Here is a 16,205-nt window from a genome sequence, read left to right on the forward strand (position 1 = left end):
CACCCCTAACATAAACATGTCAATTTCTTCTCCCTTAGAAGGAACATTTTCTGACTAAGTGTGTGCATTTCACAGTGTTTTCACCCAAAAGTCTTTGATTGAAGCTTTTTGCTTGGTTGTATCTTAGTGAAGAAATGCATGCCACTTTAACTTGCAGAGTCTGTGAATTTCAGATACCCTGAGCAAAAGGCTTAGGAACTCTCTTGTTTAAGACTGTATTTCAGAAAAAAAAGTCACTCTTACAAAGGATGGATTCCCTGTTGAAATAGTTGCCCATTCATATGGATGCTCCTGATGTCTGCCCCCCTTGGATCTGACCCACCTTTAATTTTTCAGATTATTTATTAAACTTCTCACATGAGGGAATGACTTTATGTATGTTGTTTTGATTGTTTCTGAACACGACCCTTCAAAATCTCTGTCTCAAAGAAGCCATATGACTTACTCAAGGACACAAAGAATTAGGGTTACAACTCAGCTCTCTCTGATCCTAAAGCTCAAATTCTCACAGGATCCCTACTGGAAAAAATGATACTCTTTTACCTTCATGTCTTATGTTCTGACCATTTGCATCCGTCACACATACATTAGCTATATAGAGGAATATAGGGTCTCAGAAAATAATGTAATGGATCGAAAAAGTGAGCTTGGTTGAAAACAAAAATGGGGCAACAGTAAAAGGGGGGGAGATATGATGTAGAATAAAAAAAAAATATTTCACCTACATAGGCTATTCATTATCATAAAAATCCCGTGTGAGTATATGCAGAGCTAATTAATATTCTCCGAGGTACTCAAGTGAGACCTTCTGAAGAAAATAAAAAGAAACTAACAGGAAGTCATGTGATTACAGAGAGTGTGGCCCTCAAACCAGAGCAAATCCTTAGGTATCACTGAAGCAATGAATGAAAGGCATATCTTTAGTTGTTAGGAACTTCTTTATTCAATAAAACACTCTCCAGATTTAGGGATTATTGCTCAAGTTTGGTCACTCCTCTGTATCCATCTTCTGTGATTTTGCTATCTTAGAAAATGCTATGATTTTGGTGATGCATAATTATATTTTTAAATTAATATTACAAAGTTAGAATGCATAGAAATAACTGTTTTATCAGTCTGGGAGCTCCTTAAAAATGGGGACTGCTAAATGTAATCTTTAATCCCTAGGCCTAGCTCAGTGCCTGACTTAATATATTTGTTCAAAAATTCTTATTGCATGAATAAGAACATTTATGAAAAATGTGGTGAATCTTCTCTCGGTGACACTTTGTATAAAATGCCTGTCTTCCTCTTTTTTTAAATAATAAAATCTCTAGATAACTCAAGGTTAATTAATAAGCCTTTCTGGATTCCCCTCTCTCACCCATCTCTCCCCATTTTCACAATTTAACACATGCATATGGACTTGAAAATTAGCATGCAATTGTTTAATGAAGGTTTACAAAATTTTAATCATTAACATAAGGACATTGGTGTAGGATTAAAGAGGGATGTAATCCAAGCTCTACACTTATGCAAATATGTGACTTTGAAAAACTGACTAGGCAACACTGATCATCAGTTTCTTAATCTGTAAAATGGGGTTATATATAATTTGTACCATGCCCGTGTAATGCAAACTAAATCTATATTTAAATGTCTAGTACAGTGCTTAAGTGTGGGATCTCAAAAGCAGCAACCTTTGAAAATTCTTCCCTAGTACTTCATACGAGCTCAGAAACATCACCAAACTTCTATAAGTACATGTGGTTGGCTTAAAATGCCCGAATTTTGAAAGCGCTGAAGTAAATGTCCATCTGACTCTGGAGAATGATTTCTCAAGATATCTTTATGGGGGCCATACAATCCAGTGCTCTTGCCTGTAAACCCCATGCTTGGCTCTGGGACACCTGCACTGCATGTGTTTGTCTCTTCGGCTCCAGGACTCCCACCTCACTGCCGCTGCACCTGCAGGCAGCACAGAACTCGGCCTCAGCTCCAAGGCACTGGTCTGTGGGGAGGATGAGTGACCTACATTTACTGTTGATGTCTTGCTTAGTTCCTATGGCAGTTCCCAGTGGCATAATACTTCTGCTCTTCGATTTCCCCTCCTGTGTGTCTGCGTTTGTGCTGCTATAAAAGCACAGAGGGCACACTGCCACCAGTGACCTGAGTGATGTGTAAAAACCAAGAAGCAGAATCTCTATAACCTTCTTATGAACTGAGAGAAGAAGTCTCTTATTCATAGTTATAGAAAAATCATTTTTCTATTCTAAGAAAGTAATCAAAGGAGGTCCATCTAATTCAAGTTTACACAGAACTACTGTATTTTTCTGGGTATAAGATGCTTTTTTTTTTCTAAAATCGTTAGACTGAAAATTGAGAGGCATCTTATACATGGAAGTCATCCAAGGAGGGAGCCGCACTTGTGGGCAGCTGCCCATACTTTGTCAAACAGGCTTTCTCCAATCATGAGCCTTATTGTTACTGATGTCAGCTGATGCAATAATTGGAAGTGGAGGTGGAGAGTGTGCAGATGCAACAGAGACTGGAGTGTTCTGAGCCCATAAAAATGTCAAAAAATAAAAAGATAAATACTGGTAAGCAATCGTCTTACTCTGCAAATTTCAAACTGAATGTAATCAGCTATTGCAAAAGAGCATAGAAATAGAGCTACAGAGAGTCAATTTGGGCCTCCTTCCACTGAGTATATGATCAGACAGTGGAGAAAACAGGAAGAACAACTCCTTAAGATGCCAAAAAAAAAGAAGAAGGCCTTAAGAGGAAAACCAGTAAAATGTTTAAAATATTGATTTCTTAATTTTGGGTTGGAAAAGTGGGGACAGTCTTATACATGGGGGCATCTTATACATGGAAAAATATGGTAATCTATTAGAATCAGCCACAGCAGGGATAAGTAGGTAATGAGTCAGGTGGTCTGCAAAGAGAGTTGCATGGAAAGACCAAAGTCTACCTGCCCTCAAAGACCATCTGCAACCTGTGATGGCACTGAACCCCCATCTCATCCAGTATCTAAAAGGTAAAGTCAGAGGTTAGATAAGAAACACATGCTGGAGACCTGCCACTAAAAGAAACTGCTGGAGTGTCCACCGAAGCCAGAGTGAAACTCCCTTTTACATTGGCCCACCACCATTCTGGAGCCTATCCCATGGGATTCTCTCTCTCTTTCATTTTTCTAAAACAAATAAATAAGCAAACACAATCATGGATGGTATGAGCTCTTTTCACTTTGAGAAGAACATAGATGTTACATAATATGTTTTAAGAAATCATGTAAATAATGAAGAAACACACTTGAAAATGTACCCAAATTTTAATAGGAGACATGACTGGGCTATAGGATTTCAAGTGATTCTTTCCTTCACTTTGTTATAATTGTTTTTTTTTTATTTTTAAGTTTTCTAAAACTGAAACATTTGATAATATGTTTTAAAAGATCATACACAATAAACAGTTTTCCCTTTAATGTTTCCAGTATCCACCTGGAATCATTAGTAGTTATTACAATTCTATTGACTATATTCCCTATAGTATACTTTACATCCTCCCAGACTATTTTGTAACTACCAATTTCTACTTCTTAAATCCTTAAACTTTTTTTACCCTGTCTCCCAAACTCCCTCTCCTTTGGCAAACAGCTGTCAGTTCTGTGTCTACAAGTCTGTTCCAGTTTCAGTTTTTTTTTATTATTTTGTTCCTTAGATTCCTCACGTAAGTGATATCATGGGGTACTTGACTTTTTCTAACTAACTTATTTCACATATAAGTCCATCCATGCTGTAGCAAATGGTAAGATTTCATTCTTTTTTATGGTCAGAGCTCTTTGTATATACCAGAGCATTTTTATCCACTTGTCTATTGATGGGCACTTGGATTGTTTCCATATCTTGACTTTTGTAAATAATGCTGCAATGAACATAGAGGTGCATACATTTAAAATTAGTGTTTTGGATTTCCTTGGATATATTTCCAGAAGTGGGAATGCTGGGTCATAAGGCAGAGTTCCATTTTAATTTTTTGAGAACCCTTCACACTGTTTTCCACAGTGTGCCCCAGTCTGCATTCCCACCAACAGTGCAGGAGGGTTCCCTTTGCTCCACTTGTTGTTTGTAGATTTATTGATGATAGCCATTCTCACTGGTGTGAAATATTTCATCGTGATTTTAATTTGCATTTCTCTAACAATTAGGGATGTTAAGCATCATTTCATATGCCTGTTGGTCTCCTGTGTGTCCTCTTTGGAGAAGTGTCTCCTCAGGTCTTCTTCACATTTTTTAATTGGATTGTTTGATTTTTTGGTGTTGAGCTGTGTAAGGCCCTAATACATTTTGGATGCCAATTCCTTATTAGATGTATCATTGACACATTTTATAATCTTAAAATAATAGTGCCTGGCCGTGCGGCTCAGTTGTTGAGTGTCGACCTCTGAACCAGGTCACGGTGAGATTCCTGCTCAGGGTACATGCCCGGGTTGTAGGCTTGATCCCCAGTAGGGTGCATGCAGGTGGAAGCCAACCAATTATTCTCTTTCCCTCTCTGAAATAAATAAAACTATATCCTATATAGTAAAAAACTAATAAGCAAATTGACGGAACAGCAGAAAAAACAGTCACTATGATGCTCACTGACCACCAGGGGGCAGACTCTCAATGCAGGAGCTGCCCCCTGGTCGTCAGTGTGCTCCCACAGGGGAGCATCGCTCAGCCAGAAGCCTGGAACCAGGCTAATGGGTTGGCGAATGCAGCGGTGGTGGCAGGAGCTTCTCTAGCCTCTGTGGCAGCACTAAGGATGTCGGACTGATGGCTTGCTTAAGCCATCAGTTGGACATCCCCCAAGGGCTCCTGGACTGTGAGAGGATGCAGACCAGGCTGAGGAACCCCCCCCCCCCCGCAGGAATTTCATGCACTGGGCCTCTAGTTTTAACATAATAGTAAAAAATGGTTAGACATAACTAGATATTAATAGTGGTAACACCTAATAGCTAGCTGCGCAAATTGAACAAGTGATTTATCCTCCTTGAGCCTAATATTCTACATGAGTAAATTGAAGTTAATGTTTACTTACCTAATAGGCAAGCTCTGAGGTTTGGATGGGATTCTAGCCCATTGTGACTATTTATGAATATCAGACACTGTTGTAGTGAAGAGAATAGCTCATGAGGCATTTAGGAGAATAGACTTGGTAATGAGCCAGTCGAACAGGAATGGTGTGTATTTGTGTCAGGTCTGATGTTTGAAATGTGCCGGGAGCCGGTCCATCCTTGCTGTTTCAAAGGACCTGGCATATATGGCATACTGTTCTTAATATGTTTGCTCACCTTCTTGGCACTATGTGTTTTAACCAAGGTCTCTGAGAAAGGTTGTTTCCCCAGGTAGGGATTTCCCCTGAAGTTAGGGAGGGAATAAAACCTCTTAACTAAGTGCCAGGTGGGTAATTAATCACTTTAACTATGAACAATCATGCTTAAGCTACATAATCTTTACTCCCTGGAATGGAGATAAGAAACGCCCTAACCTTTGGAGAGATTGATAGGATTGGAATCAACTGGTATAAATACAGATGTAACAACACAGAACTTAGAACACAGAATTTAGAAGACAGAACCTACACACAGAACTTAGAAGACAGAACCTACACAGAACCTACAGACAGAAGAACTTCGCTGGAGAGAACATGGCAAAAGATCCTGGACTGAGCCTGACTACAGAAATTGGCAAGAGAACCTGACTAGAACCTGATGACTGAACCTGGCTGGAGAACCTAGCGAGGGAACATGGCTACAGAACCTGGCTGGAGATCCTAAGCAGAACCTCTCTGGAGATCCAGACCAGAACTTGGCTGGAGATCCTGGCTAGGCTGCTGATCAACTGAACGTTGTCTCCGCGTCATTCCTTCTTCGCCGACGCCGTCCACACCTTTGGGGACCCCTGGACCCGCTGGGGTTGGACCCCAGCAGAAATGGAAAGCCCTTGTTTCCAATGGACTCCATTTGCCTCAAGAGCCTACTTCAGGTAGGTGCCCTAAACAAAGTTTTATCTTGCCCCCGTGAAAGCTGAATTACAGAGATTTTATGATGGGCAATTCAAAGCAATTCCCCGTAAGTGGATGCTCCCAGGGATTTGCTGGCTAAAACTGAGATATGGAGAGATACAGTACTGACATATGGACGCATCTCTCTAGAAGAGGGAGCTACTAAAAAACTATCCTAAGTGACTGCATAAACAGGTAAATACAAGAAACCATGGGAACCGATAGAAATGGAGCGAATCCATGAGCAGATGAAAATATGAAAGCACTCCAAAACTATGAAGAATACAGACAGAAGTCGTTCTTACTACTGAATCATTTGCTAAATGAGGTTTTACTTTGTTTCCACCACAGTTAGAAATATAGAAAAGATGAAATTTGGAGGGAAAAAAGGCTTCCTTTTTATTCTATGTATTATCACAAGGAGCAGGTCCTGTTTATCTCAACATATCCATCTCTTTTCTGGAGGATGGGGTAGCACAGGGCATGGGACATGAAAATGTGTGTTGAATAAATGAGTAATATTAAGAGCTTCTGTTCTTGATACTTCCCCATGTTCATTTACTGTCATAAATTACTCATTTATAGTGTTTTGTGGTTTTTATGTCCATGCTCTGTAAGATAGTTATTATTAGCCCTCATCAGAAATGAATAAAAAAGACTTGTAAATAATGCAACTTTCCCAATAATACATAGCCAGCACATGTCTGCACTTACAGTGAAATTTGTTGCATGACCACACCTGTTCCTTTCCATCAACATGCACTGAGATAACAAAGTTATAGAGGGTGAATGGTTATATAAATTGGAAATATAAATAGCTTCAACTGATAGATTTAATATTACCAACAGAAGATACTGGATATACTGGCAAGTGATACTAATTTCACCCACAATGCTCTTTAAGCCACCTATAAATGGGGAGGGGCTCCACTTCATTTAGCCATACATATATCCTGGGATTTGAAGGCCAGTTAATGAACCAATGCATTTCTGCTGAATGTTTGGGTGAGTCTGAACTAATCTTCATTCTTATGTCTCTCCTTCTAATTGCTAAAATTCATCTATGATTTTCCCCAGTCTGATGCAACTTCAACTTACATACTCAATTCTGCTAAGACTTTTTGTTACTATCTGACAGTAAATACTGATTGATAATTCCCTTTTACAGGTATAATATCCACCCCAGCCCTTAATACAAATGTTTATCAAATGGGAGACAGAAAAATGGTCACTTCTTTTTCCCTCCACTTGGCTCTTTTTCTGATTTCTTTATTGAATATTTTAGAACTCTGCTCCCGCCTTCTGCAATTGGCTCACCATTCCTTCAAAAGTACCTTTGATCATATAAAGGAGGGTGAGCCCTCTCTTTTTCTAAAAGATGGGAAGTTGATTGCAGTAGAATGAAGATCTGCCTGAGGTGAGGAAGGCCATTATAGATGCCAACCCACAGTGAGAAGCCTGTGACCTACATGTGTGGAAGACAAGAGGGCATTCTGTACTCAAGTAGTCGGCATTTGGCAAGTCTAGAGCTCACCCTGGCCCAGCCAGGACACCTAAAGAAAGCAGTACTTCCCTTAATAAGATCCAGGAATGCCCAACAACTTAGATTTTTCCTCATACACATGACACCTTTACTCCCCCCAAAAACACCAAGAAATTAAAATGTTCTTTTCCTTTTTTCTCCTGGAACTTAATTTTCATAAATGTACTAAATAGAATGGATTGTGAAAATGCCTCATTATATTATGTGTGTGCACGTGTGTGTGTGTGCATGTGTGTTTTAATCAGTCAATTATTTTAAGAAGACATCAACAGATAAATAGATAAATAGGTAGATTATATATATACAGTGGGGCCTTGACTTACGAGTTTAATTTGTTCCGAGACCTAGCTCTTTAAAGAGCTCGTTAAGGAGCTCATCAACTCAAATTACTCTGTCAACTCAATGCAAAAAATCGGCTGAGAGACAGCTGGTATCTCAAAAAACTCATTAGTCCGGACACTTGTAAGTCAAGGCCCCACTGTGTGGGTATATATATATATATATTAGAGGCCCATTGCATGAAGATTCATGCAATAGGCCTTCTTTGCCCTGGCTGCCAGCACCAGTTTTCCTCTGGCACCCAGGACCCAGACCTTCATTCTGGCCACTGCCTTCCATCTTTGCTCTGGACACAGTCTTTGCTGAGGCTGGAGCCTTCAGTCTTTGCTCCTCGCTCTGGCCAGAGTCTTCAGTCTCTGGCCAGAGCTGCTCCTGTAGCTCCTTCCGCCCCCCCACCCTCCCCCTCATAGCTTGATCACCGCTTCGCCTGCAGACCTCACCAACAGGCTCCTGGGTCCCAGGGGGCTGCCTTGCCTGCAGCCTGGCTTTCCGCAGCTCCTGGGGTCGCACAGGGGGGCCTGGATGGCGACTACCAGTGTCCCACCCTGCCTGCAGTATGCAAGTTAGCTGCCATCTTTGTTGGTGGTTAATTTACATATCCCACTGATCAGCCAATTGCGATGGTAGCGAAGGTATGGTTAATTACCATGTTTGTCTATTATTAGATAGGATATATAAAAGGCTAGTGACCAACCTTCCATCCGACCAACCTACTGGCCAGTACATATGATACGCACTCCAATTTAAAAATAAACGTTGACTCGCACATGTGGGATACATATAAACCTCTCACTGGCACCAATCTAGACAGAGTAGGAATATTCCTACCTGAACCTGTTTTTGGACATGTTCAGTTATATGTTGCTTTCTCTCGAGTTTGAAGATCATGTGATGTTAAAGTTAAAGTTGTAAATACTTCATCACAAGTGAAATTAGTCAAGCACTCTGAAAGTAGTATACAAGGAGATATTAGAATAAGTTTAATCAATTTATCAGTCATTGTTTTTATATCATGTTTTTGTTGTTTTTATATCATATATTTGTTGTTGTTATATTATGTTGCTATTTCTTATAATTAATTTCCTTTCAATATTCATGAATCTGTGCACCAGGCCACTAGTAAATAAATACTTAATCAAGCAATATAAGCCCCAGCACTTAGCTTGTATCTCTTCTTACATACCAATATTATCTAAATGTAAATAATGCTATCTATGGCTTAACCATTTTGAAATGTGGTATTTTTCTTCTCAAACATGGATTGTGCTCCAAGGACTTCCACTTGATAATCTAGAAGGACAAGGACTGTGATCTGCTACCAAGAGGAATTTTCCACAGGCTGACCTGCATAGGGGGAAAGCCTGACCTTACCCAAGTTGAGGTGCAGGGCGAGCCTCCCTTTCTGGAGCTCCAGTGTGATATAGTCTCCACGCTGACCTTCTCCATGGAACAGGACCCCATCCCCTTGGATGCTCTTGAACTTCAGAGAGATCACGTCTTTGAGGGTGCTCAGCAGCTTCTGATTGAACCTGTACAGCAGGGAGCTCCTGCCATCAAAGTCAGCAACATCGGATTCTGGTCACAAAGAGAGAGAAGGAGAAAAATCAATGCATATTCTCTTATCTGCCAGTTCTGTTTCCCAGCTTAGTTGTTGTCCATTTTATAGGCATGTTTCGACATCTGGAAAGACCTGTTGTTTGAAGGGGAAGGATATAGACTAGACCCACCCTAATTAGACTCAGGGGAATAATTCATGAACTGGCAACCACCACACACTTAGTTAAAATGAACTGATCATCAGAAGCAAAACCTCTCATTAGTGATATGTCAGTTTTGTTGAGGGAACAGGATGAGAATACCACAAGTACCTAGATCAGGATCTGCTGTGTCAGATGTTGCTTTGCAATAATACCTCCTGATTTGTCTTCCTTATTACTTTGCTTGATAATCAGAGCTGCTTGATCCCCTTCTCTCAGGCTCAACGTTAGAGGTGAAAATATAGACTATTATTCAACTCTGACAAAATAGTACTGTAGTCTAAGAACCCTGTGTTGGGAAGGATTCTAAGATTTTTATCTGGTTTTGGTAGAAAAGAATACGCAGTAAGGAAGGCTTTGCTATTTGGAAACAGGGCAAATATATTGCATCTTTACCATCCCTGGCTCTGTCTTGTGCAGGTGATAGTTATAATTTTAGTCTTTATATACAAGAATGTTTATTTATGATTGCTAAAAAAAGGAGATCAAGTAATTGTAATTTAGATACACATATAATGGGTGTGTGTAAACAAATCTAAAAAGTGTATGCCAAAAAGTTAATAGAGATTTTCACCTCATTAAGGAATATATACGGATGGCAAATAAGTATATGAAAAGATGCTCCATATCATATGTCATCAGGGAAATACAAATTAGATCAACAATGAGATATCACTGCACACCTATCAGAATGACTTAACTCTGAAGCACTGACAATACCAAATGTTAGTGGGGATATGGAATAACAGGTTGGCAGTTTCTTACAAATCTAAATATACTCTTACCATCCTATCCAAGAATCACATTCCTCTGTATTTATCAAAAGGAGTTAAAAACTATGAATACACAAAAATCTGCATGTAAATGTTCAAAGCAGCTTTATTTATAATTTTCAAAATTTGGAAGCAACCAAGATGTTCTTCAGTAGGTGAATCAATAAACTGTGATATATCCTGACAATAGAATATTATTTACTGCTGAAAAGAAATGAACTACTAAGGTGTAAGAAGATTTGGAAGAAAATAAAGTGTATATTACAAAGTGAAAGAAGCTAATCTGAATAGGTTACACACTGTGAGATTTCAACTATATGGCATTCTGAGAAAGGCAAACGTAGAGGATAGTAAAAAGATCAGTGTTTGCCAGAGATTGTGAAGGAACTATGAAGAGGCAAAACAGATGATTTTTAGGGCAGTGAAAACATTCTGCATTATACCATAATGATGGATACATGTCATTATATTTATACAAAACCATAGAATGCACAGCACCATGTGTAAGCAGTAAAGCAAACTGTAGATTTTGAGTAATTATGATGTATCCATTTAAGTTCAGCAGTTGTAATAAATGCAGTATTTCTGTTGAGGGGGTGCCATGCATGTTTGGGGAAAGTGGGATACAAAAAACTCTAAATTTTGGTGTGAATCTAAAACTGCTTTAAAAATAAGTCTTTAAAAAAAGTTAGTAGGAACTCAATTTGGGAGGTGTTATTAAAATTATTTTTACATTATATTTTATTTTTATTATAAAAACTGCATAATATATTTTATTACTTTTATAGTAGAAAAATAAGGCTAATTATAATTTTAAACAGATTCATTATATACTATTTTATGCGGATGAAATGATGGTGAATGGGTATTTGATGGGGGTGGGTTTAGTCATATTTGAAATAAGCTACTCAAAAATACTCATTTTTTATTATTTACCAAGAAATTATAATTCACAGCTTGAGTATACACAATGATACATTAAGAAAGTTTTTTGACCAATAACCTAAAATTATTGTTTGTAAAACTGAAGTTCTGAAATTAAAATAAGCATAAATCACACTTTATTGTAATCAGTTTTAAAATACAAATTTATAACTTATTCTTCAGGAGTAAAGTGTTTTTAACCAAAAGTTTGCTGATGACTGTTCAGACCATAAAAATAAATTGTCCACATATAGAGAGATTTTTATAAAACCCCAGTTCTTTCAGACCCTCTCCACACCACCCCAGCAGTGGCCTGTATCTGTCCCAAATACAGTAGCCATGGCTTGTTAGCTGGGTAACTTTGGGACATGCTACCTCTCTAAGACTTGATTTTATAAAGTGGGGAAGTACACATTCTACAGAGAAGACTATTATGAGAATTACTGTGAAAATACATATAAAGTGATAGTATGCATAAATTGATGCCGTTGTGTCTGGCACATTATTTGTGGTAAATTAACTATAGAAGTAATATTAAAGTCATTGGTATAACTAGAGGGATTGAATTCCTATCCAGTCCATGTTAGTGGCAGACACTCTACCTCCTCATGAGAAATGACTCTAATTTTTTTTTTTTTTTATTCAATGGTTTACTGCCCCGGGAATGTCCAGTTAGCCTCAACTTTCCTATTCCACCACATTTTAATTTAAATTCCTCATCTGTGCATGGTGTGTGCATTGTGTCTGAATGCTTTCTTCTGATTGCTTCCCTTCTTCCACTGCACCAGACTCTGGGTCTGGAATGAGGTCCTTAGGAGCTGTAGTGGACAGGACATGCAATGTGTGGACAGTGATGCTGACATGTCCTATCTAATAATAGAGAAACATGGTAATTAACCATAACTTCACTACCCTTCCCACTGGCTAATTAGCAAGATATGCAAATTAACTGCCAGCCAAAATGGCGGCTGTCAGCCAGGCAGCTGAAGCGAACATGAACATAAGGCTTGCTTACTCCAGTGCTGGAGGAAGTCAACGTTCCCCGCCTGCCGCAGCTCAGCTCTGAGCTCCGGATGAAACAATGTTGCAATTATAGAACCTAAACAAACCCCAGAAACCTGCTTTCAGCCAGTGCGGCCTCAGAGCTTAGAGCGGCCAGTGATGGCAACAGAATTTCTATTATAGAATCTAAACAAACCCAGGTACCTGCTTTCAGCTTGCAAGAGCCTCAGAGCTGGAGCCTGCTCTCAGCTCCAGTGACACCTATAGAAGGTAAATTAATGCCAGAATAAAAAAAAAGAAAGAAAAAAGGAGAGGCTGGGAGCTTCAGTCACCCACCAGCTTGAAAACAGCCCTCAGCCCCTCACCCAGACTGGCCAGGCACCCCAGTGGGACCCCCACCCTGAAGGGAGTGTGACTAGCTGCAAACAGCCATCATCCCATCATCCAGGCTGGCCAGGCACCCAAGCAGGACCCCCACCCTAATCCAGGACACCCTTCAGGGAAAACCAGCTGGCCCCCACCTGTGCACCAGGCCTCTATCCTATATCGTAAACGGGTAATATGCAAACTGACCCTAACAGCAGAAGGACTGGGAATGACTGGTCACTATGACACACACTCACCACCAGGGGTCAGACACTCAATGCAGAAGCTGCCCTCTGGTGGTCAGGGCACTCTCACATGGGAGGAGCTCTGCTCAGCCACAAGCCAGGCTGATGGCTGCCAGTACAGCAGTGGTGGTGGAAGCCTCTCCTGCCTCCTCAGCAGCGCTAAGGATGTCCGACTGCAGTTTCGGCCTGCTCCCTGCTGGCAAGTGGACATCCCCCGAGTGCTTCTGGGCTGCCAGAGGAATGTCTGATTGCCATCTTAGGCCCAATTCCCTGGGGAGCGGGCCTAAGCCAGCAGGTGGTCATCCCCCGAGGGGTCCCAGACTGCAAGAGGGCAAAGGCCGGGCTGAGGGACTCCCCAGCCCTCCCGGGTGCACAAATTTTTGTGCACCGGGCCTCTAGTCCTATTATAAAATAGAGCGGAGCACCAGTGCTATGGGAACACAACATTCAAACACTGCCTATGAAGTGGGACAAGTGCTTCCATGAATAGACATAGAATTTGTTGCTACTTAAAAGACACACTTGTGGCATGGTTGGAGCCCAGGGATCCAGGGGAGGTTTGCTGACATAGCCCTGTGCCTCAAGTTGCTAACGAACCCACTTGAGAGGGCAGATTGGCCCCTCCTGCTTGCAGCCAAGTCCTGTGGAGACAGATGCAAACCATGGATCACTTGTAGCTTCTAGAAGGTTGTTAAAGCCAAAGGAGGACAGTTTCTGACAGTGCACCTCCACAACAGCTCACACAATGTGGTTGGGAGTGAGCCACATAGTCATCCAGCCTGAGAGGAGATTATCCATCCTCCAATGGGACAATTATATTCAAGACCAAATACAACAAGAAAACCCAAATAAAACAAGCAAGGGGCTTTCCCAGGTCACCCTGACCAGGAAATCTAAGAGATTGCACCACTGGATCCACAAAACACCTACTACATAAGACCACCTCACAAATTCTGGGAGGCATAGCAGTTCGATCTAATACATAGAAACAAATACAAACGCTCAGCAAAAATTGGGAGACAAAGAAACAGCCCTCAAATGAAAGAAAAGGAGGAATCACCAGAAAAAGAACTAAATTTAACGAGGCAAGCACTTTGTCAGATATAATGTTAATAAAGGTGCTCAAACAATTTAGTGAGAACCACAAGCAACGTAATGATAATTATAAGGGACTTAATGAGAGCTACCTCAACATGAAAATAGACTTTGAAACAATACATAGGAGTCAATTGGAAATGAGGTATGACACAGCTGAAATAACACAATGGAGGGTTTCAAAGTCAACTAGAAGAAGCTGAGGACTGAATCAGCAAGTGAGAAAATAAGGTAGAAAAAAACACCCAAGCAGAGCAGCAACTGGAAAAAAAAAAATAAAAAGAAGGAGGAGAGACTAAGAAAGCTTTGGGACAACATGAAACATAACTACATTCACATCATAGGGATACCAGAAAAAGAAGAATCTGAGAAAGGAATAGAGAACCTGTTTGAAGAAATAATGGCAGAAAATTTCCCTAACCTGGTGAAGGAAAATGTCACTGAAGTTCTGGAAACACAGAGAGTCCCAGCCAAGATGAACCCCAAAGGTTCCACATTTAATAGCAAACATTAAAGACAAAGAAAGAATCTTAAAATCTGCAAGGGAGAGATAGAAAGTTGTCTACAAGGGAGCTCTCATTAGACTGTCAGCTGATTTCTCAATAGAAAAACCTCAGACAAGAAGGGAGTTAAATGAAGTATACTAACTAATGAAAACCAAGGGACTACACACAATACTACTCTATCCAGCAAGGATATCATTGAAAATCAAAAGTGAAATAAAGAGCTTGGCAGACAAAAGAAGACTAAAGAGTTCATTACGAGAAATGCTAAAGGATTTTTGTAAGAAGAAGAAATAGAGAGAAAGAGAAGAACACAGCATAAAGAATAAGAATGGCAACAAATAAGTACCTATCAATAATAACCTTAAATGTAAATGGATTAAATGCTCCAATCAAAAGACATAGGGTGACTGAGTGGATAAGAATACATGACCCATATATATGCTGTCTACAAGAGACCCACCTCAGAACAAAAGACTCACACAGAATGAAAATGAAGAAATGAAAAAAAAAAGTTTTCCAGGCAAATGGAAATGGAAAAAAAAAAGCAAAAAAAAAAAAAAAAAAAAAAAAAAAAAAAAACAAAAAAAAGCTGCGGTATCAATGCTCATATCTGACAAAAAATAGACTTCAAATTGAAGGCAATTATAAGAGACAATGAAGACTACTTCATAATACTAAAGGGATCCATATAAAAAAAGGATATTACACTTGTTAACATATATGCAACCCAAATACAATCATTGTAGGGGACTTTAATACATCACTGACAGCACTGGATAAGTCTTCTAGACAAATAATCAGCAAAGATACAGCAATCCTAAATGACTCACTAGATCAGATGGACTTAATAGACATCTTCAGAACACTTCACCCGAAAGCCAGGGAATATACATTCTACTCAAATGCTCATAGGACATATTCAAAAATAGACCATATATTGGGTCACAAGCAAAGTATCCCCAAATTCAAGAAGATTGAAATCATAAAAAGCGTCTTCGCAGACCACGATGGCATAATATTAGAAATAAACTACAATAAAAACAACCCAAAATACTCAAACACCTGGAAGCTGAATAGCATGCTATTAAATATTGATTGGGTTACCAATGAAATCAAAGAAGAAATTCGAAACATCCTGGAAACTAATGACAATGAAAACACAACAATCCAAAATCTATGGGACACAATGAAAGCAGTCCTGAGAGGGAAGTTTATAGCTCTACAGGCCTATCTCAAAAAACAAGAAAAAATGGTAGTAAATCATCTAACTCTACAACTCAAAGAATTAGAAAGAGAGCAACAAGAAAACCCCAGAGTGAGCAGAAGGAAGGAGATAATAAAGATTAGAGCAGAAATAAATGACATAGAGACCAAAAAAAAATACAGAAAATCAATGAAACCAAGAGCTGGTTCTTTGAAAGGATAAACAAGATTGACAAACCTCTAGCCAGACTCACCAAGAAGCAAAGAGAGAGGACCCAAATAAACAAAATCAGAAACGATAGAGGCGAAATAACAACAGACCCCACAGAAATACAAATGATTGTAAAAAATACTATGGACAGCTCTACTCCAACAAACTAGACAACCTGGAGGAAATGGACAAATTCCTAGAAAAATACAAC

At 39.6% G+C, this 16,205-nt stretch overlaps 1 protein-coding gene across 1 annotated transcript in view; it reads right to left on the bottom strand.

Moving 5' to 3' along the window:
• CNTNAP5 (contactin associated protein family member 5) overlaps nt 1-16,205 on the bottom strand; it is an 876,948-nt gene that overhangs the window by 479,798 nt on the left and 380,945 nt on the right. The window contains exon 5 of the mRNA XM_036320828.1: nt 9,284-9,487. Within this exon, the coding sequence (XP_036176721.1) occupies nt 9,284-9,487 (204 nt within the window). The remainder of the gene's footprint in view (nt 1-9,283; nt 9,488-16,205) is intronic.

Source organism: Myotis myotis, unplaced genomic scaffold, assembly GCF_014108235.1.
Source record: "Myotis myotis isolate mMyoMyo1 unplaced genomic scaffold, mMyoMyo1.p scaffold_m19_p_8, whole genome shotgun sequence".
In the NCBI taxonomy this organism is placed as follows: domain Eukaryota; kingdom Metazoa; phylum Chordata; class Mammalia; order Chiroptera; family Vespertilionidae; genus Myotis; species Myotis myotis.